The 27,169-nt window shown below is 59.4% G+C and overlaps 2 protein-coding genes across 4 annotated transcripts; one reads left to right on the plus strand and one right to left on the minus strand.

Annotated features, from left to right (window-relative positions):
* Positions 1–669: 669 nt before the first annotated feature.
* On the plus strand, positions 670–5,724 carry GATD1 (glutamine amidotransferase class 1 domain containing 1). Of its 3 annotated transcripts, XM_065882123.1 has the most exons (8): positions 670–734; positions 2,270–2,346; positions 2,802–2,907; positions 3,275–3,382; positions 4,408–4,502; positions 5,198–5,291; positions 5,460–5,571; positions 5,653–5,724. In XM_065882123.1, the coding sequence occupies exons 1-8, from the start codon at positions 671–673 to the stop codon at positions 5,657–5,659; spliced, it is 663 nt and encodes a 220-aa protein (XP_065738195.1). In that variant the 5' UTR covers position 670; the 3' UTR covers positions 5,660–5,724. The 3 variants fall into 3 exon arrangements, with proteins under 3 accessions (XP_065738195.1, XP_065738196.1, XP_065738197.1); XM_065882124.1 differs by lacking the exon at positions 5,653–5,724 and having other exon boundaries at positions 671–734; positions 5,460–5,575; XM_065882125.1 differs by lacking the exons at positions 3,275–3,382; positions 5,653–5,724 and having other exon boundaries at positions 671–734; positions 5,460–5,575.
* Positions 5,725–8,641: 2,917 nt separating this feature from the next.
* On the minus strand, positions 8,642–17,433 carry TALDO1 (transaldolase 1). The gene is made up of 8 exons (XM_065882070.1): positions 17,292–17,433; positions 13,600–13,723; positions 11,824–11,931; positions 11,464–11,595; positions 9,559–9,734; positions 9,273–9,470; positions 8,934–9,079; positions 8,642–8,845 (listed from the first exon to the last, which is right to left on the minus strand). The coding sequence occupies exons 1-8, from the start codon at positions 17,386–17,388 to the stop codon at positions 8,813–8,815; spliced, it is 1,014 nt and encodes a 337-aa protein (XP_065738142.1). The 5' UTR covers positions 17,389–17,433; the 3' UTR covers positions 8,642–8,812.
* Between the last annotated feature and the right edge of the window lie 9,736 nt (positions 17,434–27,169).

The raw sequence follows: 27,169 nt of genomic DNA on the forward strand, positions 1-27,169 counted from the left end.
GGTGGGGTGTGAGGGACAGGGGCCGCCCCCTGGGATGGGAACCCACTCAGGAAGGGGCAGAGAGACTGCAACCCCACCTGGGGGGCACCCCAGTCACCATGACAGGTCATCTTGTGTGTGTCCTCCGCACTGGACCCGGGGGCAGACACGGAGAGGCAGGCCACTGCCAGACCCAGAACGAGGCTTCTGGCTCGTGAGGCCCCATGCCACCGCCGCTGCCTCTGTGCAGGATGCCCCTCCCAACTCCACATGCCACGTGGGACCCGCACCCTCGCAGGCTGGCCTGCTCGGCCCTGGACCGGGCTTGGGAAGGGGAATGAACTGTGCTCCTGACGGCGGTTAGGAGTCGGGCCAGGGGGTCTGCTCAGGGCTGCTGAGGGATCTGGCCCGAGAAGACCCTCGGAGGCCTCTCCTGCGGCCCCGCGCCCAAGCTCAGACCTCTCTGCGGGCCCGCCTGGGCCACGAGGCGGACGGCGTCGGAGGGCTGGCCCGGGCGGACCTTGACCTGGACTCCGACCCGGACCAGGGCTGGGAGGGAGAGGCGGGGCGGGAGGCGGGATGGCGCATGCGCCCGGCGCGGCTCAGCCCAGCCCCCAGGCCGCCGCGGCCCTTGACCTTGCCCCTGGCACGCTCCGCGCACGCGCAGGCCGCACAGGCCGTGGCCGGGCCCATGGCGTCCGAGCGGCTCCCGAGCCGGCCGGCCTGCCTCCTCGTGGCCAGCGGCGCCGCCGAAGGTGAGGCTCGAGAGGGCGGGGCGGGCGGGGCCGGGGGCCGTCCGCCGCGAGTGCTTCCGCCCGGGCCGGGGTTCTGTGGAGACGAGGACCGGGGATGGCGGCCCGCCGCGGGTCTGGTCAGTCCGCCTGGCCGCCGCTCTGGGGGAGCCGGGGAGGCGGGGCGGCGAGGGCAGTGGTGTCTCCTCCCCGCACCCTCCCCGCTGCCCGCCGGCCCGGCACACGGCCCGGAGGACGAGGGTGGGGAAGGGACGAGTCCGGTGGGCTCGCGGGCGCCGTGGCTGGTGGGGCCCGGTTCTCGCTCAAGGCCCCCGGGTGCTCAGGGGCAGCAGGGGAGGAACGAGCCGGTGAGGGTGGCTGGCGCACTTCCTGGGTGCTCCCCTTGCTGCCTGCATCGCAGAGGAGTGATGAGCCCAAGGTCGAATGGCGGGAGGTGGAGAACCAGGGTTGGGACCCAGGGTCCGGCTCTGGAGTCTGTTGCCGCCTTGACTTCTGTAGCTGCCCAAGTGGGCGAGGGAGTGAGGACTGCGGGTCATGGGATCACAGTGTGCTGAGCCCCAGGGCCCCTGAGCTGTCCCCAGAATGAGGGATGGAGGAACTGAGGGACGCCCCCCCCCGCATGGGGAGTTCAAGGGTGAGCCATCGAGAGTGGGGTTCAGTCCTGAAGACGTAGGTGGCTGGTCGGAGTGCAGTAAGGGTGAGGAGGGGTCGCACTGGCTTGGCTGTGCCACGGGGAAGGGATGTTGAGGACATGGGGTGGGGGGCACGGCTCTCACAAGGCTCCTGCGCTCCGTGGGCAGGACGAGCGGGCCCTCCAGAGTCCCTTCAGGGGACCCTGGGGTGGAGCAGGTGGGGGTGGGAGGGCTGGAGGAACTGGGCAGAACTGGGGAGACCGTCTTTGCCCAATCTGTGGACTCTTTACGATGAACGTGTATTAATTTGTAAGAGTGAATAAAGGTGGAGGCGAGGTTTCGGGATTGGGTCCCTCGACTAAATAAAGGTGGAGGGACGCAGATCGAGTCCCTTTAGAAGCAGGCGTCTCTGGTGGGGGGGGCCTCAGCTCCCAGCGGCCGGGAGCCTTCGGACTGGGCAGGCACAGAAGAGGCTGCACGCAGCCCCGGGGCCCGGGCGGTAGGCGGGATCCGCGAGCTCGGTGAGGAAAGGAGCCAGCGTCTCCCCGGCCTGTGCACCGCGCTTCCTGCTGACACGTGCTGCGGCCCACCTCCACGGCCACAGGCCTCGCTCACTGCCGCTCCTCTGTGGCTGCGATCGGGGGTGGGGCTGGTGCTCAGCCCCTGTGGTTCGGTGTGTAGACAAGCAGAGTGTCAGGGAACCTCATGCACGGGTTTGCCTTCTGGAAAGGCCTTTAGTGGTCAGGCTGGGGAGACAGCTCCCCTCGGGGGGGCCAAGGGGGCTAGGGCTGCTACCTCAGCCACGGGAGGGGTGGGCCCCGGGGTGAGATGGGGTGTGGGGCTGCTCCCCAGGGTGGTCCGGGGCCGGGAGGAGCCCTGCACCCACCGGGCTGCATCTCCTCGCAGGCGTGTCAGCCCAGTCCTTCCTCCACTGCTTCACACTGGCCAGCGCCGCCTTCAATCTGCAGGTGGCCACCCCCGGGGTAAGTCCAGCCACCCTCTTCTCCAGGACAGTGTTCCACCCCCTGGGAGGAGCCGGGAGCCAGCTTGGGCTGAGGGCCCGGGACCCCGGTGGCACCAGCTAGTTCTGTTCCCCATTTTCTGAGACCTTTGGTCACGTGTGAGTGAGGGTGGCACAGACCTACCATTGGGAGGACTTCTCGGCCCTCGATGGTGTGGAACTCAGGGTCACAGAAGTGACCCATCAGGTGTTTCTCACTGCACCAAGGGTTACCCCTGAGGTGGGTGGGACACTTGCTTCCACTTCATAGGCAGGAGACTGAGGCCACTCAGGGGCAGGAGGGGGTTGGGTGTGGCGAGGCTTGCCGAGGGGCTGGGTGGTCGGGTGCCTTTGTCCCGAGGCACTGCTGTCAGTCCCAGCCCTTGTCAGCATTTTCTTGAGCCAATAGCGGGGGCGTCTCATGCTGGGCTCCTGCAGGGGAAGACCATGGACTTCGTGGACGTGAACGAGAGCAACGCGCGCTGGGTGCAGGACTTCCGCCTCAAGGCCTACGCCAGCCCCGCCAAGCTCGAGTCCATCGACGGTGCGGGGCCTGGGGGGTCTGGGTGGGGGGTGGTTCCAGCTGGGGTCATGGCCCCAAAGTGCTCGCTCACTCTGTTCCTGGAGCATCCAGGGGCTTGTCACGAAGCACTGTGGCCATCCGGGGCCGTGTCCAGTCCTGCGTCCTGTGGCCAGAGTTCTCCAGCGCGGTCTGGGGGAGGGAGTTGGCAGGCACACAGAGGTGGTTTGTGAGCCTCGGGAGCCCTAGCCCACGTGGGGGTAAGTGACACAATCCTTGTGACACAGTGGCTGGCAGGAGCAGAGAGGAGCTGGGCTGGTGGCCGTGTAGGGCCTGGTCCCAGCTGGCGACCTCGCTGTCTGTGACTGACTGGGCTGTGGTCTCCCGCCAGGTGCCCGGTACCACGCCCTCCTGATTCCCAGCTGTCCTGGGGCCCTGGCTGACCTGGCCAGCAGCGGGTCCCTGGCTCGTATCCTGCAGCACTTCCACTCCGACAGCAGTAGGTGGCCCCCAGGACTGGGGTTGGGGTGTGTATGCAGATTCGTGGGAAATGGGGCTCCACCAACAGGGAGGAGAGGCGGGGAGATGCCCAGTGAGGGGCGTGGGAGGTGATGGCCATGGACTGCGGGGTTCAGGTTTTGTTGCTGGAGATGCCCGGTCATTTCAGGAGCCAGATAGGGTAGGTGTGAAGAGCCATGATTCTGACCAGTGAGCGGACAAGTTTAGACGGCATGTGTACACACACACACACACACACACACACACACACACACACACACATTCGGGGGGGCATTCCCTTCCCCATCCCCCCTTCCCCGACTTTGTGCCCATCAGGCCGCTGCCCTTGTGGTCCCTCTGCCTGGCTCCCTCGGGGGCTCATGGCTGGGGATGCTTACCCCCCGCAGATGGGCAGGCAGGATGCTGGCTTTGTTCCCGGTGGGGTTTGGGCTCGAAGGCTGGCAGGACTTCTGTTCTGTGGAGACATGGCGCGCTGCCCTGGCCTGGCATTGGCGGTGATGGGCCAGTGGCTGCGATGGGGCTGGGACGCTCGTTAGGGCGTGTCCTCTGCTGGTGGGAACGGGGCCTCCTGTCCCCAGGCAGTGATTGTCTGGGCCGCCTCAGCCGTGGGAACGCACTCATGCCAGGCTGCCCTGAGAGGGAGCCTCGGAGCCAGGGGCCTGCGGGGCAAGAGGAGGGCCGGGAGCCTCCCCCCGCCGCATTCAGAGGGGGGGTCTCCCAGGCGGGCTGCCCCGCGGTGCCTAGAGGCCAGGTCGGGGCCTGGAGCCAGGCGGGTGGTTCTGCGGGGCAGAGGGTGGTGGCGCTCCGGTGTGACAGGTGGCCTGGCACCCGACTTCCTCCTTGTTGTACCTGTTTCTTGGCCACGGGAACGACTTGAGGGGATCTGGGTTCTAAACAAATCCTAGTTCTGAGTTGTATCTGGGGAGGGGAGCCAGGGAAGTGGAAATGTTGGCAGGGGCCTGGGCGGCTTCCAGTGCCTCACTCTGGCCTTGGCCCTGCTTCCAGAGCCCATCTGTGCTGTGGGCCACGGCGTTGCCGCCCTCTGCTGTGCCACCAATGAGGACAGGTCCTGGGTGTTCCAAGGCTACAGCGTCACGGGGGTGAGTGCTGCAGGGGTGCTGGGCTGGAAGATGTGCACATGCATCCGAGAGCAGGGGGACTGGCTGGGGGCCCGCTGGGGGGCCCAGGGTCCCCTCCGGTGGGGGCAGCAGTCATTGCCCAGCTGGGGCTCTTGGTTACCAGCGTGGGGCAGGGGTGGGGAGCAGGGGCCCTTCGGGGCCTTGTTTCATGCCTGTTGAGTATGTCGCTCCTTTCGGGTCCAGGAAGCGGTGCCGCCACTTGGGCAGAGGGCCTGGCTGGACGTGGAGCCAGAGTCCGCGTCCTGGGGCAGGTCTGGGGGGATCTGCCGGGCGAGGACTGAGGCCTAGGTGTGGGGGCTGCACGGGGCCGGCCTGGCCGGTGGCTGGGAGAGGACAGGAGGAGAGGGCCAGGGGCTCTCCTCTCTGGGGGACCTCGGTCGCCACCCCTCGCGTGGCTCTGTGCTCGACCCCCAGCCCTTCTGCTCGTTGAAGGGCTCCGCCCTGAGGTCACCTGCCTGGCTCATTCTGGTCACCCGTGTGCCCCGATGCTGGGCGAGGTGGTGACAGGCAGCTCCCGCCCTACGGTGGCCTTGTCACCTCAGGCCACCCCACGGCGGGAGAGCCTCAGCCCCGACCCCTGATGCGGGCCCCTCCACCCTCAGCAGCCCCCACGTGGCGGGCGTGGCCCCCTGAGCCTGGGTGCTCTTTCCCCGCAGCCTTCCGTGTACGAGCTCGTCCGGGCGCCCGGCTTCGCCCACCTGCCCCTGGTCGTGGAGGACTTCGTGAAGGACGCGGGGGCCTGCTTCAGTGGTGAGTGGGGGCCCTGGCCAGGCCCGCCTGCAGGGGCTGAGTGTCCAAAGGACCTCGGGGGCCAGCCCTTGACCACGAGTCCCCGGCCCGGGAGGGCAGGTGCGGGAGGGTCTCGGGAGCTGGCCCAGCACGTGGCCTGAGGCCTGGGCCCCCGGGGGTCTCCTGCAGCCAGCGAGCCTGACGCCGTGCACGTGGTGCTGGACCGCCACCTGGTCACTGGCCAGAACGCCAGCTCCACCGTCCCGGCTGTGCAGAACCTGCTCTTCCTCTGCGGCAGCCGGTGAGGGGCCTTGGCCTGGGTGGCGGTGGGACGCTGGCTTGTGACTGGCCCCTTTGCCTTGACCTGGCCTCCGTCCCGCAGGAAGTGAGGTGGCCCCGAACTGAGCCCGCCAGCGGATGCCACCACCTCCAGATGTCCCGGGTGTCCCCAGAGGCAGCTGGACTCTCAGGCTTCCGGGAACCCCGTCTGCACGACACCCCATCCTGGCTTGCTGGGGGCTCTGAGGATCCTCCCTGAGGGGTGAAGGCTCTGGGGGAGGGGCTGAGCCCCCCCACCCTGCAGAGTCTCCTCAGGGAGGGGTGGGGAGTGCCGAGGGCCCGCTGGCGGCCGGGTGGCCCTGGAGCATTCTGAGTGCCCCGCAGAGGGTCGGCTGTGGGGTCCGGGCTGGGGTCTTGGCTCCTCTGCCCGTCCCTGTTCACCCTGGTGGCGGGGGGGGGGGGGGGGGGGGCAGGGGGGCAGAGGCTGAGCCTTCCTGGAAGCTGGGTGGCTGCCGGCTGGGATCCCAGGGTCCCGCTTCTGTGCCGAGGCTCCTCCCAGGCCTCCCTGGGGTCTCCCCAGGGCTTTGGGCGTTGCTGGGGGCTGGGTGGGGAGGGGCCCGCTGGCTGCTGCTGAAGGACCTGCTCTCACCCTAACCCTTGCCCAGTGCACAGTTTCAAATGTGATGGCGACCCCGTGTTAAGGCCAGGATGGACCTTGGGGTGGATGTGGCAGTGTCACCACGTCCCTTCTGACGTTGAGAAACACTCTTAATTGTGGATACAACACACGGCCCTGCCCAGGTGGCCTCGGGTCCTGACGGCCGAGCCTGGTTTTGCAGCTGCTCTGCCTGTTTCAAGGTGGACCTGATGGAGCCGAGTTCCACTTGGAAGGAGGCCTTGAGTGGGGCTGTCTGGGCTGGGTTGGCAGGGGCGGCGGACAGTCCTGGGGATGCCAGGTGGCTGTCCAGCCAGCCGAGTCCCAGTGCAGCCTGGTGGCTCTCCAGCTTCCCCAGGGCACCTGTCCTGGCCTGTGGCCCTTGGCTGGGGCCTCCTGGAGCCGCTCTGGCCCCGTGTGTGTCACCATCCTTGTCTCAGCCTGACTAGCTCTGCCGCATCCAATCCCTCAGAACAAAGGAGGAGGAAGCAGGGCGCCCGAGTCGGAGGCGATGCTCCCACGTGCTCCTTTCTGTCCGGCATCTCCCGGCATCAGGGCCCCTGCCACCTGCTGGCCTGCTCTGTGCACACATGGGGCCTGGGCAGCCCCATCGTTCATCCCGTGTTTGCAGTCGCCACATCACGGAGTCATGGACGTCTCTGGACAAAAAGCTTTTTTCAAATGATGACGCCTTCTGACTGTGCAGACCAAGACCCAGGCGGGCTCTGCAGGGGCCCCTCCACAGCCCTGCTCCCTGGTCGCTGATGCTTTCTGAGTCTGCCCCACTGGCTGGTCCTGGGTATGCCAGGTCCAGGGCACTGGGGTGGCCACTGGGTGGGTGCGGGTGCCTGTGCCCCCGGGGGTTCCCCACATTCCCGGGGTGTTTAAAATGGACCCTGAGGTTTATCCAAGAAAGACCTACAACTCCACAAAAACAGTGCGTGAACATCTGTGGTGTTTTTCGCGGTAAGCTGTAGCTTCCGTGAAAGGAGCATTCTTACTGCTGGACAATATTAACGTCCATGCGGTGGAGCCTTGGAAACGTGCTCAGCTAAGGAAACCAGACAGATACGAAAAATCCAAAACCTCAGTGTGGATCGGTCACTTGTGGCTGGGAACGGGCAGATCGGGGGACGAGCATCTTCTAGGGTGCTGGCTGCACAGGGTTGTACCCGTGAGCAGGTGGGCTTCATGTCTGTCACTGGCATCCACGGTCTCCATCCTGAGGCCCCAGGCCAGGCAAGATGGGGAGCTGAGACCTCCACGTCCTCCTAGGACACAGCCCTTTGATCAGCTCGGGGAGGGGGCTGCAGGAAGCCTTAGCCCCCTGACCCGACCTGGCCAGGCAGCTGGGGGGCTGGGGGCGAGAAGCCCTGCCCACCTCAGCAGGTCCCTGTGCTATGGCACCCAACCCAAGGCCACCCCCTCAGCACCAGGATGGGTGGGGCGGCCTGGGCAGGCTAGGTGGCCCGAGGGGCGTGGCCCAGGGTGGCACCTGTCCCCGGAGCCCTGCCTGCTCAGCGGTGCCCCTGCGTTTGGGGAGGGTGGCAGCTCCAGAACCGCAAGTCCCAGCTACCTGCTCCAACCCCAGCAGATGGGGGTTCCAGGAGCCCCACTCACTTGCAGGGAGCCATGGGGAACAAGCCCAGCCCAGCAGGTGCCCCCAGGGCGGGGGTGGGGGGCACAAGGTCTCCCCGTTGACCCTCAGCCAGACCCAGGGCAGCGTCTCACAGGACTGTCCTGACACCTGGCTCCACTGGCGCAGGGCTGGAGGGTCCGCCGGGGCCCCTTCCACCCACCTTGTGCTCCCAGGCAGTCTCACCCAGACCCTGTGTCCCCCCGCACCCCCAGCTTCGCTGTTCCAAGAACAGAGGCTGGTCCCAGGGTGGAGGAAGGGGCTCCCCTGTGGACCACCCATCACCGCCCCCCACCAACCCCTTCCCAGAAAAATCCAGAGGGTGCAAGTAAAGTGTCTCTTCACAAGCTGTGCCCTGCCTCTGCTCGGGGTTTGAGGTTTGGAAGCCCTGCTCAGCGCACGCTACGCTGTCCCCACAAGGTGGCGCCATCGCCCCACCTGTGCCTCCGCCCCAGGGCAGCGAGGAGAGGCTCAGAGGCATGGGGGCCGTGCCAACAGGTCCGGACAGCCGGAAGCTCTGACGCAGAGGCTCCTCTCTGCGGGCTCGGCCCCCCGCACAGCTCCAGCGGGCCCCTGGCACCCTCCCACCCAGCTCTGCAAGCACAGCCTACAAGCCCCGGGGCCGTCTGGCTCCAGACACAGAGGAAGTGCTCAGGCAGTCCCTGCCTTGTGTGTCCAGGCTCCCAGAAGCAGGTGAGGGGCTGTCACCCCTGCCTGGAGGGCCCCAGGGGGCTCTTGACCCAACCCCGCCTCCATCGGGCCAGGCTGCAGCCAACGGAGAAAGGACGCACACACGGAACGAAAAGTGACACCTTTAATGCGCTGAGCAGAATTTTACATAAAATTGGAAATCTGTGATTAACCCCCGCTCCGATTAGTAAAAAAAATCCAAGATTCGTCGCAAGGCATATGTGCAATTAGGCCCCAATTCAAAGTCGGCGGCATATCTGTGGTCCAGCCTCAGGTGCCAAGCTATTTTCCGTTCTCCGCGCTGAACATTCGTTCCTAGAGACGGGCAGTGTGAGCTGCTCCGCTGTCCGCCCCCCCCCCCGCCCCGCCCCGGCCCCTCCCAACCGTAACCCCGGGCTCTCACCGTCAGCATCCGCTCCAGCTTCACAGCGTCCGCGGCGAACCTGCGGATCCCGTCCGAGAGCTTCTCCACGGCCATGCGGTCCTCGTTGTGCAGCCAGCGGAAGGCCTTCTCGTCCAGGTGGACCTTCTCCAGGTCACTGGCCTGGGCTGGGGGAGGGCACGCGCCGGGGCCTTGGGCTCAGAGCCGCCCTAGGGCCCCTGCCTGGCGCGGCCCCCACGGCAGGTGGGCTGGACAGCAGGTGAGTGCAGGCTGGCCCTGCGGCTCTAGGCTCCACACCCTCAGGTGACGGAGGCACCGGTGTCCCCATGGGGGCCTTGAGCGGGGCGGGGGGCTTCTTACCTGCCTTGACCGAGAGCGTGGGCGCCAGCTTGCTGTGGTCCTTGAGCAGCTCCCCCAGGAGCTGGGGTGAGATGGTGAGGAAGTCGCAGCCCGCCAGGGCCTTGATCTCGCCCGTGTTGCGGAAGGAGGCGCCCATGACGACGGTCTCGTAGCCGAACTTCTTGTAATAGTTGTAGATCTTGGTGACGCTCTTCACTCCTGGGGGGACATGCCCGGAGCTGCCACGCCGGCCGCCAGCAGCAGACAGCGCAGCACTCCTCCGCCCCTGCCTCCCAGTGCTCCTCACCGGGGTCCTCCAGGGGCTCAAAGGACTTCTTGTCCGTGTTGGCCACGTGCCAGTCGAGGATGCGGCCCACGAAGGGGGAGATGAGCGTCACCCCCGCCTCAGCGCAGGCCACGGCCTGGGCGAAGGAGAAGAGCAGCGTCATGTTGCAGTGGATGCCGTGCTGCTCCTCCAGCTGCCTGTGGGCGGGGGAGGGCGGCGTGAAGAGCGGGGACACAGCGAGAAACGCTCGCGATTCAGTAACTGCAAAGGCAGGAACAGGGTCGCCCCATCCTCGTCAAGAGCAACTCTGGGGCTTCCCTGATGGCTCAGTGGTTAAGAATCCACCTGCCAAAGGAGGGGACACGGGTTCGAGCCCTGGTCCGGGAAGATCCCACATGCCGCGGACCAACTAAGCCCCGTGCGCCACAACTACTGAGCCTGCGCTCTGGAGCCCGCGAGCCACAACTACAGAGCCCGTGTGCCACAACTACTGAAGCTCATGAGCCTAGAGCCTGTGCTCGTCTACAAGAGAAGCCACCGCAATGAGAAGCCCGCGCACCGCAAAAAAGGGTAGCCCCCACTTGCCGCGATTAGAGAAAGCCCACGCGCAACAAAGACCCCATTCAGCCAAAAATAAATAAAATAAATTTATTTAAAGAAAAAACAAAACAAAAAACCCCCAAAAAAACTCTGGAGGAACTTCCCTGGTGGTCCAGTGGGTAAGACTCCACGCTCTCAATGCAGGGGGCCCAGGTTCGATCCCTGGTTGGGAAACTAGATCCTGCACACATGCTTCAACTAAGAAGTCCGCAGGCCTCAACAAAGACCCGGCATAGCCAAAAATAAATAAATAGATATTTAAAAACAAATATGTGTGGAGTTGAAATTAGTTCGTTTTACTAAAAACAAAACAAAACAAAACAAAACTCTGGAACATTCACCAGGGCTCTCTCTGGCTAGTGAGTTGTGGGTGACCAGAACTTCCTTCATCAAACCAGCAATTCAAAACAGGGACAAAGGCAAGAAGTTCCCTGAGAGCCACAGGCCAGGTCCCTCACCTCGTCACAGAATCAGCTCCGACCACAGCGCCATCCTGCCTCAGTCCCGCCCAGAGCCCGCGGCCTCCCCAGCCCCAATGCTCCCCCTCGCCCTTCTGTGTCACCCTACAGAAAGTCAGTCACCCACGTGACGTCCTGGGGTCGACTGTGAGAACAGGGTCCCGGCCCCACTCTGCAACATGCCGGGACGTGGACTGTGACAACTGAGTCCCTGTCCCAATGGACAGTTTCAGAGGCACCTCTGCTGCCTGGCTGCAGAAAGGTGGTCAAGAAGTGCATCTGAGGGGGGCACAAGGCAGCCTCGACAGCCGACACCATGACCACAGCACCAGCAACTCCGCCCTCCAGTGTGCGCCCACCGGAGACAGCACCAAAGGCAGGACAACCACGCGTCCCGTGAAGGATGGACTCAGAAGATGCAGCGTATACACACGAGCGAGCAACAGCTGTAAGAGGAATGCAGCCCCAACACACGCACACATGTGTGAACCTTGAACACATGCCCAGCACGGGAAGCCGGACACGAAGGCCACGTGCTGCACGATTCCATCACGCAGAAGAGTCCAGACAGGTGTGTCCAGAGGCAGAAGGTCGCAGGAGGGGAACAGATAACACAGGGACCCTGCTGGTGCACAAGGGGCACTTCCAGGACAGCCGTGCATGGCCCTGCGGGGCCGGCGCCAGAGCAGCTCCCTGTCTGTACCTGCTTCTAGCTCCTCCGCACTGAGCACAGCTGCTGGGAAACGACTTACGTTCTGTACACGGAAGATGACGTGAGGACAACGTGTGGCATCGCACGGGGCCTGCTCCCCGAGGCCCACCCGGGACGGGCGGTCCCCACCAGCTCCCTCCTCACGGGGACACTTACTTTCCAGCCTGGATTCCTTCCCAGGTAGACGACAGCTTTATCAGAATCCGGTCCTTGCTGATCCCAGCCTCCTTGTACAGGTCGATGAGGCGCTGGGCGCGGGCCACCATAGCATCCTTATCGAAGGAGAGCCTGCGGGGGCAGGGCCGTGACAGGGGTGCCCAGCAGCCAGCCAGGGGGTGCGTGGCGTGCCCGGCTCAGAGCAGCTTAGCAGGACTGATATTCAAGCAGGAGCCGGACATGAGCAGCTCATCGTGGACCAGCAGCCACGGCAGCACCTGGGCGCCACGTGGGGAACCACGGACTGAAAGCAGCTGCTGCCCTCTGCCCACATCACCTGTGTCAGCCCTGCGTCCTTACCTTGCATCCACTTCTGTGGATACGCGGCCTGGAATTTTCTTCAGTATTTCTACTCCAAACAGCACAAAAAGTTTATCAGTAGCATTTGTAATCTGTTCCTCTTGTGATCTGAAATTCCAGGGAAAAAATTAGGTTAGAAGCTTGTTAGATTTAAATGCACAGGGTTCTACAAAACAAATTCTGTTATTCATTTCCCAAATTCTTTTCCCTCCATCTTTTTTCTCAAAATAATTTTTTTAAATTGTGGTAAAACACACAGAGCATAAAACTTACCATCTTAACCTTTTTTTTTTTTAACTTTGGCCATGCCACACAGCTTGCAGGATCTCAGTTTCCTGACGAGGGACTGAACCTGAGCCACGGCAGTGAGACTGCAGAGTCTTAACCACTAGGCCACCAGGAAACTGCCCCCATCTTAACCTTTTTTTTTTTTTTTAATGAGGTTTGTTGGTTTTTTGTTTTTTTTTTAACTAATTTATTTTTGGGCTGTGTTGGGTCTCCGTTGCTGTGTGCGGGCTTTCTCTAGTTGAGGCGAGCCGGGTGTGTGGGCTTCTCATTGCAGTGGCTTCTCTTGTTGCGGAGCACAGGCTCTAGGCGTGCGGGCTCAGTAGTTGTGGCTCGTGGGCTCTAGAGTGCAGGCTCAGTAGTTGTGGCACACAGGCTTAGTTGCTCCCCGGCATGTGGGATCTTCCAGGACCGGGGCCCGAACCCGTGTCCCCTGCACTGGCAGGCGGACTCTCAACCACTGCGCCACCAGGGAAGCCCTAGCTTAATGAACCATTTTTAAGTGACTAGTTAGGGGCACTGAGTGCATTCACATCGTGGTGCAACCATCCCTGCCTTCCATCTCCACCTTTTCATCCTCCCGAACTGAACCCCTTCGTCTTTGGGAACTTGAACGGAACAGTCTTTCCAATCTCTCTGAAGCTGCCTGGGCAGATGAGTAAGGTACTTGATGCTGTTCCAAAACGGACCAGAAAGATCTCCAGCCCGCGTGTCACGGGCTGGACACGGGAGCAGGGCCTGGTGATCGCTGGTGGGCACCACCTTGTCACCGATTCCAGGAATACCAAGAAGGGACAGGGAAGCAGCCAGGATGGCGGGGGCAGGGTGGCCCAGTGCAAGGAGCAGCCATCACACACACACCTGCACACCGCCTGACCTCAGCACACAGGAGCACCAGAAAGGGACAGGCCAGCCCAGCGTGGCTCCTCCCAGAGGTCACTGTTCCCTGCCGGCTCACTCTCATCTGAGCAGTATCGCCCAGATGAAAATTTAAAATGACGTCCGGCAAAGGCCAGTCTACGGAGAGGAAAGCCAGTCTGTGGCCGCTGGCAGAGGCTCCAGGGAACCTTCTAGGAGGTGCAGATGCTCCAGGACTGGGCCGTGACTGTGGCTGCAGCACTGCATAAACTGGCCGGAATGAATCGGACAGGGCGCTTAATGAATCTCACTCCAGCAGAACTGCTAAAACGTGACAAAAAGCCAGAAAGCAGGTCCATGGTTGCCAGGGCTGGGGAGACTGACTGCAGAAGCGGGGAGGGACTTCTGGGGTGGTGTCTACACGTTCCTGCAAACAAAACTCAGTGAACTGTATTCGCACAATGGGTACTGCCTGCTACGTGTAAATAACATGTCGGCTATTTCTTTCCTGACAAAAAAACCAGGAAAGCAGACAGCATTCCCTCCCTGAGTCTAAGACACCTGAGAACTAAACTCAGGGAGGGAAGGAAGCAACCAGACCAGCTGAGGGCTGCTGCCCAGACCCGCACTCACCCGCCCAGCCTCCGGCCGTGGGCGATGGCCTCCTCCACCAGCTCCTGGTAGGTGGGCATCTGCGCCGCGGCTAGGATCAGGGACGGGTTGGTGGTGGCATCCTGGGGCTTGTACTCATCGATGGCTATAAGGAAATAATTGTGGAAAGCAGGGAAGTAAGTGGAGTGCTCGCTTCCAGCCGGCAACCCGAGCCAACCCCTGTAAGCCCTAAACGTGTAAACAGAGTCAAGCATGTCTTCTGAGCCAGGGTGTGGCCGCACTTCACACGGAAGGCTGGCCAAGAGGCAGCTGCGTGCACGATGAGAAAGCAACAGAGACTAAAGCCAGGAAGCAGATGTGCCGAGGGCCCAGAGCAAGAAGGGCGGTGGCTGCCCGACAGGACAGCGTCGTCGGCACCCAGGTCTGTATTCTCCTCTAACACACGAGCACCTTCTTGGTAACCAGGAAGTCCAAGGAGTCTCGTGGCCCAGGCTCTCGGGGTAGCAGAGTTCACGTTCACCAAACTCAGCTTCCAGGATTAGCTGCTTCAGTAAGTTGATTGGGCAAGTTAGTATTGTCAAAGTATCTTCTGATGACAAAACTACAGAGATGGAGAACAGGAACAGGGAAGTGGGGCGGCTCTCAGGGCCGAGGGAGGTCTCTGTGGCCGGCGAACAGCTGTGTCCTACCCATCCTGGTGGCTACAAGAACCTCTGAACTATAAAACCGCCACAGGGGATGCCCCCTCCTCTATGCAGGTGGAAACCGGTGGACGTGGAGCCGGCCTGAAGCCTGTTCACGGTGTCATGCTAGTGCTAAGTTCCTGGTTCTGATGTCACCACGGCCACACAAAATGTCACCACTGGGGGACGATGGGACTCTATGGGGTAATTTTGCAACTTCCTAAAAGTCTGTAATTATTTCAAAATGACAAGTTAAGAAAAAGTACTCTGGAGCAGAACTTACACAGATGTGTTAAAACCCAGAGTAATGCACTGAAAATGGTCCCTTTCATCATATAAAATTATACCTTGATAAAGCTTTTAGCAAAATTAAAAACAAAACCAAGGGGGCTTCCCTGGTGGCACAGTGGTTAAGAATCCGCCTGCCAATGCAGGGGACACGGGTTCAGCCCTGGTCCGGGAAGATCCCACATGCCACGGAGCAACTAAGCCCGTGCGCCACAACTACTGAGCCTGCGCTCTAGAGCCTGCGAGCCACAACTACTGAGCCCATGTGCCACAACTACTGAAGTCTGCACGCCTAGAGCCCGTGCTCTGCAATAAGAGAAGCCACCGCGATGAGAAGCCCGCGCACCGCAACCGAGAGTAGCCCCCGCTCGCCACAACTAGAGAAAGCCCACATGCAGCAACGAAGACCCAACTCAGCCAAAAATAAATAATTTTATTAAAAACAAAACAAAACAAAACCAGGACCTATCTGGGGTCAACAGATGGACTTCAGACTCCACGGACCCTTAAAATGAACGCACAACCAGGTGTGGGGCGTCGTTCTGGGAAGAGCATCCACAGCTTTGACTGTATTTTCAAAGAGGCCCACGACTCCCCGAAGGTAAGAACCTTCAGTTCATAAAGTGACCACAAACCGAATTTACAGGAGCTTCCCTGGTGGTCCAGTGGTTAAGACTCTGTACTTCCAATGTAGGAGGCCGTGCGTTTGATCCCTGGTCGGGGAACTAAGATCCCATATGCCAGGCGACACGGCCAAAAAATAAAAATAAAACAAAAAAACCACAGATTCACAACTTTGTAAGATTTATGGACACACATTACCAACAAATGTATTTTTAATAAAGTTCTTACATTCACTTAGAAATCTTTGTTTCTAAATTTATTTATTTATTTATTTTTGGCTGTGTTGGGTCTTTGTTGCGGTGTGTGGGCTTCTCATTGCGGTGGCTTCTCTTGTTGTGGAGCACGGGCTCTAGGCGCGTGGGCTTCAGTAGTTGTGGCTCACGGGCTCTAGAGCGCAGGCTCAGTAGTTGTGGTGTAGGGACTTAGTTGCTCCGAGGCACGTGGAATCTTCCCGGACCAGGGCTCGAACCCGTGTCCCCTGCACTGGCAGGCGGATTCTTAACCACTGCACCACCAGGGAAGCCCTCGCTCAGAGATCTTAAATGTCAGCACTTGGGCTTAGATATTTCTAAAAAGAAAGAGGGGGAAAAAAAAAAAGCAAGCATTCCTCAGGGTCCCTCCTGCCTTGTTGGCCCTACACTGACAGGTGTAACAAGACCAGCCATCCTGCGGCTGCTGCCTGGTGAGACCCGACAGGAAACAATATAGACCAGGGCTTTGTCAACTCACAAAGATGGGAAATATTCCATGCTAAGAAGGTACAGAAATACGTGCCGCCACTTTTCCAGCACGCTCTATCCTAGTGATGTCATTGCCAGAGGCCTGAATCAGGGAGGGAGGGGATAGAAAGAAGACCGTGGCCTCCCAGTGAGCAGGGCAGGAGCTGGAATCTCCAGGGCCCCCAGCTCTGACCAGGCGGGGACCTTCTGGCAGATGGTTTAAAGTACAGGTTGGACTCAAGCCCATCACTGTTTCCAGCGTTTATACTGAAGCAGCTAAACATGCTTACTCACTCTCCTAGACTCTGCTAGATAAAGACTTACTCTTACCAAAGAGGAATTAAAGCCTGTTTCTCAAGTCACCATGAGAAAGCAGAAAAGAGAGGAAGTCCCTTCCGTACTGTGTGCCCCACAACACTCGTACCCAGAGAATTTCATTATTTTCCTGAAAATCTTAATTGTTCACAGCCTAACAGAATGGAGGTTCACCTAGTCTGGGTTTCCACTGCAGAGGGAGGAAAAGCTAAGTCCTCCAGCTGCCTCCAAGGAACGTGATTCAAAGCCAGGAAAATCTGAATCTGGGACAAGCTTTGCTTTCCTCGGCGCATGGGGTTTTATCCCCGCAGCTCCTTGGCCCAACGTGGTGAACGTCTAATTGGCCCGCACGCGGCCGCAGGCACCAGCGTGCACAGCTGTCCCCTGGGTAGAGGTGGAGAGTGTGTGCAACGCGAGGTTTCAAAAGCAGGTGGTGTCATTCTTAGTTTCTGGTCTTTCTGGGTCCAGAACTAACTCATGTTCCTGCTCAGCGGTCAACATTCGCGCAACAAAACTACCCCGTGTAACCACAAACGGTCCGCAGCTCCAAGGCGGACCTGGAGTCTCTCCCCAAATCAAAGCATTTGGACACTGTCCCCTGACGCACTGGCGGCTCACGGCGGGCTCCCGCGAGCTACCAGCAGCGCGGAGGGGACGGCGGCCCCGGGCCGAAGGCGAAAGGGAGCCGGGCACGGGTGCCGAGGGCGGGGAGCGAGGGAGAAAGGGGGCGGGAAACGCGGGGAGGGGAGAGCGAAGAGGGGTCGGGGCACCGGGAACGGGGGGGAGAGCGAAGAGGGGGGCGGGGGGCGAAAGAGAAGGGGTACCGGGAATAGTGGGGGCGAAGGAGGGAGCCGGGGTGAAGAGGGCGGGAGGCGAGGGAGAAGGGAGCGGAGGGACCGGGTAAGAGGCGCCGAGGAGAACCGGGGCCAACTTCGCGGCCGGGGAGGCCTGGTGGCCCGGCCCGCCCCTCACTTGCAAGCTCGCGCCCCCGGCACCTCGCCCCGCCTGCCCTCACCCCGGGGCCGGCCGGCGCTCAGCGCGCACGAAGCCCCTCTCTCGGAGCTCGGGGCCAGCGCAGCCTCACCGTGGAAGTCGCCCGTGTCGGCCACCACGGTGGTGAACTGCTTGAGCTGGTCTAGCACGCTCTCCATCCTCTGCCGCTTCACCGGGGACCCGGACATGGCGAGCTGTGGCGGGAGCGGACGGCCCACAATGCCTCGCGGGCCCTCCCCGCGGGCGCGGCCAATCCGAGCGCGGCGCCGGAGGGCGGGCCTGCGCGCCTGCGCCCGGGCGAGGCCCCGCCCCCGAGACGGCGCCCCCGCCCCCCGGAGCTGTACCTGACTTGTGCGGCTGAGGTCTCCCGGAAGATGCCCCTCTAGGGCGGTGACCCCGGAGCGATACGCTCCCCGGGGCGATGTGTCCCCAGGGCGGCGCCCCCGGAGCGACTAGTCCCGCCGGGAGAAGCGTCCTGGAGACGGTGCCCCGCTCCCGGGGCGGTGCCCTCAGAGCGTTGGTTTCCCTCGGAGGGATGCGGCCCCCCGCAGCTGTGACCCCGGAGTGATGCCCCCTTCCAGTGATTCACCCCTCCAGTGATGCTCCCCTCGGGGCAGTGATACCCGGAGTGATGCGCCCCCTCCGGAGCGGTGCCCCCCCTGGAGCGAAGCACCCCCAGGGATGCTCCTCGCCCCCCACCCCCCGCGAGGAGTTAAGGCTGAGGGTTAAGCAGAGTCACAGGGAGACCTAGACGCCCCAGACCCTGCATCTGGGCCGAGGCCTTCGGGGACCATGAAGAGGGCCGCTGGGGGTGTGGGCCTGGTGCCTGGGGAGGGGCTGGGAGAGGTGAGGTGGCCTGAAATCAGGGCCTGTGGTTTCATTTTCCAGAGCCCCAGGATGGGCCTTTGATTCTGGGAACCCACATCTGGGAATCTGCCCCAGAGAAGTAGTACTAATTTCAGAAGTGTGAAATAAAATTCCCGTTTTATGGCAAGACAATAAAAAAAAAACAAGAAAAATTTTCTCTGCCCTTTGGCCCCCTCTCTCCCCTCAGTGTGCATTGTGTATCTGCATTATGCATGGACCATCCTCCCCCATAGGCAGAAATACCTGCTCAGGGACTTCCCTGGTGGCGCAGTGGTTAAGAATCTGCCTGCCAATGCAGGGGACATGGGTTCGAGCCCTGGTCTGGGAAGATCCCACATGCCGCGGAGCAACTAAGCCTGTGTACCACAACTACTGAGCCTGCGCTCTAGAGCCCGCGAGCCACAACTACTGAATCCTGCGTGCCTAGAGTCCGTGCTCCACAACAAGAGAAGCCACCGCGGGCTTCCCTGGTGGCGCAGTGGTTGAGAGTCCGCCTGCCAATGCAGGGGACACGGGTTCGTGCCCCGGTCAGGGAAAATCCCACATGCCGCGGAGCGGCTGGGCCCGTTGAGCCTGCGCATCCGGAGCCTGTGCTCTGCAATGGGAGAGGCCACAGCGGTGAAAGGCCCGCGTACCACAAAAAAAAAAAAAAAAAAAGAAGCCACCGCAATGAGAAGCCCGCGCACCACAACAAAGAGTAGCCCCTGCTCTCCGCAACTGGAGAAAGCCCACGTGCAGCAACGAAGACTCAACACAGCCAAAAATAAATAAAGAAAGAAAGAATCCACCTGCCAATGCAGGGGACACCAGGTTCGATCCCTGGTCCAGGAAGACCGACATGCTGCGGAGCAACTAAGCCCATGAGCCACAACTACTGAGCCTGTGCGCCACAACTACTGAGCCTGTGCGCCACAACTACTGAGCCTGTGCGCCACAACTACTGAAGCCCACGTGCCTAGAGCCCGTGCTCCACAGCAAGAGAAGCCACTGCAATGAGAAGCCCGTGCACTGCAAAATGAAGAGTAGCCCCTGCTCACCATAACTAGAGAAAGCCCGTGCGCAGCAACGAAGACCCAGCGCAGCCAAAAATTTAATTTTTTTTAAAAAAAGAAAGAAATACCTGCTCAACCATAAAGAACAACATTCTCCTAGCATCAGCAAGACAACTCCTTAAAAGATAACATTTCTTCTTGACCTTGTAAGGGGCCACAATGACACTTAGGTCTGGATCGTGTAAACTGTCGATAATACATCATTTAATATACAGCCCTCTGTCTCAAAGCACTTGTAAAACTGTGCCTGGACTTCTAATGGGTGGAACAGTTCTTGGAGCTTTCTGAGGGACTATTCCTGAGGTTATAATCCTCAATTTGGCTCAGATAAAATTTTCCATTTCTTTCTTAGATCAACTGATTAATTTTTCATCAACAGAAGGTGTCCCAAGAGAATTAAGTACAAAATCAGTCATAGGAAATGTAACTGCTGGCTGTTATGAGATTGGCTGTCTTTCTTTCTCTGAATTGAGTTCTCTGTATATTCTCGATTAAGTCTTTTGTCAGATGTGTTCCTCCAAGTCTGTGGCTTACCTTTTCATTTTCTTAACAGTGTCTTTGATGAATTTTAATGTTGCTGAAGTTTAATGTATCAGTTTTTAATTTTATGGTTAGTGCTTTTTTTGGTATTTTCTCTTAAAAAAAAAAAGTCTTTGTGTACTCCAAAGGGACAAAAATATGTTCTATGGTTTATTTATTTTTTGCGGTATGCGGGCCTCTCACTGTTGTGGCCTCTCCCGTTGCGGAGCACAGGCTCCGGAGGCGCAGGCTCAGCGGCCATGGCTCACGGGCCCAGCCGCTCCGCGGCATGTGGGATCTTCCCGGACCGGGGCACGAACCCACGTCCCCCACATCAGCAGGCGGACTCTCAACCACTGTGCCACCAGGGAAGCCCCTGGTTTCTTTATTTTTAATAAATTTATTTATGTATTTATTTATTTATGGCTGTGTTGGGTCTTCGTTGCTGCCTGTGGGCTTTCCCTAGTTGCGGTGAGCACGGGCTACTTTTCGTTGCGGTGCATGGGCTTCTCATTGCAGTGGCTCTAGGAGCGCAGGTTTCAGTAGTTGTGGCACGTGGGCTCTAGAGCACAGGCTCAATAGTTGTGGCGCGTGGGCTTAGCTGCTCTGCGGCATGTGGGATATTCCCGGACCAGGGCTCGAATCCGTGTCTCCTGCATTGGCAGGCGGATTCTTAACTACTGCGCCACCAGGGAAGTCCCCCTATGGTTTCTTCTAGAGACGTTTCAGTTTTGGCTTTGATGTCAGGGTCTTTGATGAATCTCAAATTGGTTTTGTCTGTGTTATGAGGTAGATGTCAAGAGTCATTTTTCCCCACTTGTCTTATCACTCGTTGAAAGGACCTTCGTTTCTCCACTAAAATGCAAAAATGGGAAATACAATTCACAGAAGAAGAGAAATTCTATTCATCAGAGAAATGCAAATCAAAACCACAATGAGATGTCTCCATTCTCTCCCTCAAATAGTGAAAATTAAAAAACTGACAATACCAAGTGCTGGTGAGGATGTGGCGCAACTGGAATGAACATGCCGCTGTTGGGGATGCAAAATGGCACAAAAAGAACTGTTCGGAGAACAATTGGGTGTTTTCTCATAAAGTTAAGCATGTACTGGGAATTCCCTGGCAGTCCAGTGGTCAGGACGCCACGCTTCCACTGAAGGGGGCACGGGTTTTATCCCTGGTCAGGGAACTAGGATCCCACAAGCCTCGCGGCATGGTCAGGAAAAAAAAAAAAAAGTTAAGCATGTGAACCAGTCCTCTCACTCCTCAGTGAAAAACATTTGCACAAAGATTTGCACACAGATAATCACAGCAGCTTCACTGATTAAAGCTCCAAACTGGAAACAACCCAAATGTCCATCAGCAGAAGCTCCATGCCGGGGAGCTACCTGACCATGAAAAGTAATGGGCTAGTGACCCCTGCAGCAACTCAGAAAAATCCCACAAGTGTTCTGGTGAGTGAAAGGAGCCAGACACTAAAGATTCCATTTCTGTAAAGTTCCAGAACGGGCTGACTGCTCATGGTAATACCAGTCCCCACAGTGGCTGACTCAGGGGAGGCCAGAACAGAAGGAGCAAAAGCGTTATCCGGCCGAACTTGGGTCTGCCCTCCTGCTGAGCAGCAAAGCCGATCATCTGGTGAAGGAAAGTACAGCGTTGATTGCAGGGCTAGCAAGGGGAACGGGCAGCTCCTGCTCAAAGACCGCAACTCTCCGGGGGCCAGATCAGCGCGTGGACTTTCTTCTGATTGGTTGGTGATGAGGTAACAGGGTGACATTTCAGAAATCTCAGTCATCAACCTTCTGGTTCCAACCAGTCTGGGGTCTACAAGCTTGTGGTCTGCAAGTAAGTCACCATCCACCCGGGTTGCGAGAGTCTTAGTTCCTGAAGAACAACTCAAAGAATTCCATCAGATGGTGGTGAAAATCCCTTGAGGAGGAGCTAAGGTTCAGTTTTATCTTGAGCTGACTGTTGTCTCTACTTTTCTTGTTTACCTGCTTCTCCCTCACTTCCCTAATTAGTAACTGCCTATCCCTGCTCTTTGAACTCAGGAAGGGCTTGGGAGGCTAGAGCCTTTTTCTACAAACAAGAAATGAGGGACACAGAGGGGCTTTTGTACCCGGGAGGGCCCCGCAGGGTCCTGCTTGGTTTCAGAAGGGGGACCAGGGAGTTTCCTGGGGTGGTGCGAGGGTTCTCCAGTCGAGGTTTCGGAGTGAGGCAGGGCCACCAGCACCACCTCCCCCTGGGAACTGTCTGAAAAGTCTGTTTTCCGGCCGCCCGCAAGGCCTTGCTGATGCTGGTGCAGGCCAGGGTCTGAGAACCTCAGCTCTGTATATTTAAAGGGCAGTGGTCACTCAGAGTAGACAAGGAACAAAACACAACAAAATACAGACCCTCGGAAACAACACCTGCCTGGCATCTGCTGGTTCCCAATACAAGACATCCTGGGGTGGAAGGTTGCAAAGATGTGGGGCAGAGTCTGCCGGGCAGTTGCCTGGCGGGGCGTCTCTCCAGGGGTCCCTCTCTCTGCCTTTTTCCCACATGGGCCCCACCCAGGGGAGCGGGGAAAGGGGAGACTCCTCGGCCTCAGCCAGGTCCTCAGCACAATTCAGATCTCTGTGGGCTGAATCTCAGTTGATGGTGGCCCATTTCCCAGAGGTGCAGACGAGTAGCTGGGCCAGGCAGGGGGAGGGGGTCTGGCCAGGCCGGGGCTCCCGGGGCCATGGTCACTTCCAGGCACTGCGGGACCCGGGCCAGGAGGGAGGTGCCGAGGAACCTGGCCCCTGACACCGTGATGACTCAGGGAACACCAGAAGTTCCTTCCAACCTTGTGATGAAATACAATTTATATTTTATGGCAGGACAAGAAACTTTAAAGATAAAACTCTTCTCCACCTGCTCGGCCTCCTCCCTCCCCTTTAAGGTGCATTGTGCCTTTGCATTAACCAGACCTCCTCAGGAGACCACATTCCTTCTTAACCCTGTAAAGGGTCACCCATGACCCATTACTTGCTCCGTACGCTTTATCCTTGCAGATCTGGGTTGTGTAAACTGTCAACACATCATGTAACCCTTTTTTCAAAAACTTGAGCCAAAGTTTCAAGTTTCAAGTTTCAAGTTTCAAGAGGTCTAACTGTGCTTTGACCTCTAATGGGCGGAACAGTCCTCAGAGCTTTCTGAAAGACTGTGTCCTGGGTTATAATCCTCAGATTGGCTCAAACAGTTTCTTTTTCTATGTCATTCTTAGATTGACTATTGATTAATTTTTTCATTGACACTAATGTGGAGGGCTGTGATGTCCAGGGAACTGCACCCTGGCTGGTGTTTACCATGCACTGAATCAGAGAAGGTGGGATGCATCTGTGTGCAAACCTGAAACACCATCCACAGCTTCCCTCATCCTCCATGATTACCGGCTTTGCCATTAAAACCCCCAAATCACCACCAACACTGCCAGTCACCGGGATGCATCCCAGGGGCACTGAGAGCCTCGCTTCCCACGTATGTTGGGCTCGGGCTGCTCTGCGGGTCCGAACTCTCGCTGGAAGGCCGGCAGTGCCAGGCCTGGACCGAGAGTGTGCCCCGCAGGAGGCCAGGAGCAAGGGGGTGGCTGTGAAGATGGTGAGGAGTGATGGCTGACGCCCCCCTCCACCGACCCCATGACCTTAGGGTGCTGGTGTGGCTCAGGAAGGGGGCCTCTGGAGCCTGGAAAACCCACAGGTGCTGTATCACTACATGGACGCTCTAACGCAAACCCAGCCGGTGGCTGCGTGAGGCCAGTGGCAGGTGTCAGTTTGGGGAGACGAGGTACAGCTAAAGCCTCAGGGTCACAGAAGGAGCGAAGTGTGGAGCGAGAGCGGGGGCTGGGGATAAGGGCCTCGGGGGGCCGGCTGGCCGGCTCTGACTGCTCCAGAGGGGGCCCGGTGCCTGGCTCAGCCCCTTCCCAGGCGGTGGAAGGTAGGGATAACCCCAAGGTGCTCTTGCATGGGCTGCAGGAAACCTCCCAAGAGCCTTGGTGCCCCCCAGGGGTCCCCACCCAGGTGCCCACCCCAATGATCCCTGGGGACAGGCCAAGGGTCAGGCTGGGTCAGTGGGCAGGAGGCTGCCCTGGGGAGGTCCAGCCTCACTGCGGCCATACGGGCCGGCGTGTACAGGGAGAGCTCCAGGACTCCTGTTCCAGCAGCACCAGGACTGTCCTGTGGCCCAGCCAGGGCCATGGCACCGTCCACTGGGAAGCCAGTTGGATGCCTGGAGGCAAAGAGAGGGTGGCAGGGACAAGAGAAGTGGCTGCCTAGACGCCAGCGAGGAGCACATGGGGCAGAGGCCGTGGGCCTGTGAGTGGTGGGGGCATCAGGGAAGGCCCCCCTGAGAAGCTGGCCTTTGAGCAGATGCCAGGGTCTTGGGGAGAGCCGGGCAGGGCGCTGCGGATGGGACACGGCCAGTGCAATGGCCCTAGGCCAGAGTCGCCCCCTGTCATAAGAGGTGTACGAGGTTGAGGTCTGGAGGAGTGGGGGGGTCCCGGTCCTCCCTGAAGACTCGTGTCAGGAGCCTGGGGGGCTGGGAGCCGAGGAGGGATAGGACTCAGGTTTTAAAGGTCCCTCTGGTGCTGTGTTGGGAGCAGACTTAGGGGCAAGGGTGGAAGCTGGAAGCCGTGAGGGGCCACTGCTCTCCCTGGGGGCAGGGACAGGGACCAGAAGTTGGTCATGATGGAGTGGGTGCACGGTGGGGAGAGGATATGTTCTAGGCAGCCACTGACTGCCCGTTCACCCTGGCCAGGCATGACAGTAACCACCTGCACAAGTTATCTTACAACAGGAAGTCCTAGTAAGGAATGCAGAACTAAGAAGCCACCACCAACCGGAAGACCTCGGGAAAGGACAAAAGGAGAGAGAAGACTCCAGTCCACACGTCCTACCAGCCTCTCAGAAGCCTCCTCGCTGGAATCTGTCTTGGCTGAGCGATGGGCACACTACCAGGAAAGACCCTGAGTCAGAGTGATTGGCCAGAGACAACCCGGAGACTAACCCCATCACCATAAAACCCGAGACTGCGAGCCACGTGGCAGAGCAGTCCTCCTGGGCTCCCTCACCCCGTTACCCCCGCTGCTCTCCACCCGGGCACCCGTTCCCAATAAAGTCTCTTGCTTTGTTGGCACGTGTGTCTCCTCAGACAATCCATTCCCTGGTGTTAGACAAGAGCCCACTCTCGGGCCCTGGAAGGGGCCCCCTCGCTGCAACACCAGGACAGCCAGCTGCCGCAGTCCCGCAGGCTGTCAGGGAGGGAGGGCATCAGGTGGGGGCAGGGGTCTCTGGTTTAGGGGGTCTTGGTGCTGAATGCGAAGCAGCAGTGGGGTTAGTGGTCTGGAGCTCAGGGCAGGGGTTGGGCTGGAGAAACATGTTTGAGGGGAGCTGAGTGGGGCATCTGAAGCCTGGAGGCTAGAGGGACCACCCAGGGTGGGGTGGGGAGGAGATGGAGAAGGACAGGGCCCAGGGCAAGGTCGAGCCTGGACCTGGGAGGAGCTTCTGGAGAACTGGATGCCCTGGGGTGGGGGAGGGGCACTCTAGGGCCTGGGGTGTGGCCTCCAGTTGGGACCTCAGTGCTGACCTTGCCCAGGGCAGCTGCAGTGGAGGGTGGGAGGGAGAAGGAGGGATGGGGTGGACCCTCGAGGCTTTCGGGGGTCTGCTGTGAAGGGAGCAGGGCTAGTGAGCGCTGGGATCCAGGGCATGCATGCAAGCGTGGCCTTTGTCACCAGATAGGATGTCAGGGGTGGTGGGAGGAAGGGCAGTAATCTGGGCAGAGACAGGCAGTGGGCAGACGGCTGTGGCACAGGGGGTGGGGGGTGGCTCTGCAGACCACTCTGCACCCTCAGGGATGTTGCAGGAAGCAAGTCCATCAGCCAAGACGGTGGGGGCGCTGGGGGAGGGGACGGGGTGTGGGCCGGTGAGATGGGGCAGACCTGGGCGTGGCTGGTGGGTGCAGCCTCCCGGCTCTGCTGGGCAGGTATGGGCGGGCCGGAAGGTGGATCTAACCTCTGGGGTTCAGTGGGGGAAAGGGAGCTGCTCGGGGAGAGGAGGGCCGTGTGGACACAGCGATGAGGCGACAAGGGCAGGTCCTGGGGGAGGGGTCGGGTGGGGGGGTTGAGTCAGGTGAGCAAGGGCGGGTGTGGAAGGTGAGCCAATCGTAACAGTGATGGACGGAACCAAAGCTCAGTTGTCTACGCTGCCTAAGATATTGTCCTGGAGCAGAGTGGCTTAAAACAGCAAACATTTCTTTTTTCTCAGTTTCTACGGGCCAAGAATGCAAGAGCACCACGATTTCTTAAATATGACACCAAAAGCACAGGCAATTAAAAAAAAAAAAAAAAAAAAAAGGTGATCTCAGGTGGCCTCGGCCTGCAGAGGCTTGAAGCGGGATCTCGGTGAGAGTGTGGAATCCTAACCACTAGACCATGAGGGCCAATGGCCAGTGACAAGGCCCTGGCTTGTCTGCTTTGTAGAAATGAATTTCAACAAAGAGACAGAAAGTACAGAAAAGTGTTTATTAGGAGGAAAAAGAGTGCGTGTGGATAGACACACGGGCGGGCTGAGAGGGAGAGTCATGCCCTCGTGGTGGTTTGAATCACTTATATGGGGCATTTCTTCCGGGTTTCCTCTGGTCAGTCATCTTGCTTTGCCTGGCTCTGAGCCTGTATTTGGTTTATCTCAGGCTCCTCCCCTGTGTGCGCATCTCTTAGCCAAGATGGATTCTGGCGCAGAGTCATGTGGGTAGGTTGACATCACCTATTATGGGGTGGCGCCCCCTCCCTTTTTGGTCCCTGAGGAGCCTTTCTGCACGTGTGGAGTCAGGAAGGTCTCCTGGACCTCGAGAATGAGGAATATGTGGTCTTTATCTCTTATCTGGACAGGACTCAGCTCCTCTGCGCTCCAGCCATTCTCTTTATCTTGGAGTATCTGTCCACAGGGGACAGACTCCAGCTGCTCAGCCGGGGGCCTGTCTACCTCCTGCCTCAGAACTCATCAAAATTTAGCACTTCAGGACTTCCTGGTGGCGCAGTGGTTAAGAATCTGCCTGCCGGGCTTCCCTGGTGGCGCAGTTGTTGGGAGTCCGCCTGCCGATGCAGGGGACACGGGTTTGTGCCCCGGCCTGGGAAGATCCCACATGCTGTGGAGCGGCTGGGCCCGTGAGCCATGGCCGCTGAGCCTGCGCGTCCGGAGCCTGTGCTCACAAAGGGAGAGGCCACAGCAGTGAGAGGCCCGCGTACCGCAAAAAAAAAAGAATCTGCCTGCCAATGCAGGGGACACGGGTTCGAGCTCTGGGCCGGGAAGATCCCACATGCCGCAGGGCAACTAAGCCTGTGCGCCACAACTACTGAAGCCTTTGCGCCTAGAGCCTGTGCTCCGCAACAAGAGGAGCCACTGCAATGGGAAGCCTGTGCACAGCAACGTACGACGAAGAGTACGTACAACGAAGCCCGTACAACAAAGAGTAGCCCCCGTTCGCCGCAACTAGAGAAAGCCCGTGCACAGCAAC

Source organism: Phocoena phocoena, chromosome 8, assembly GCF_963924675.1.
Source record: "Phocoena phocoena chromosome 8, mPhoPho1.1, whole genome shotgun sequence".
In the NCBI taxonomy this organism is placed as follows: domain Eukaryota; kingdom Metazoa; phylum Chordata; class Mammalia; order Artiodactyla; family Phocoenidae; genus Phocoena; species Phocoena phocoena.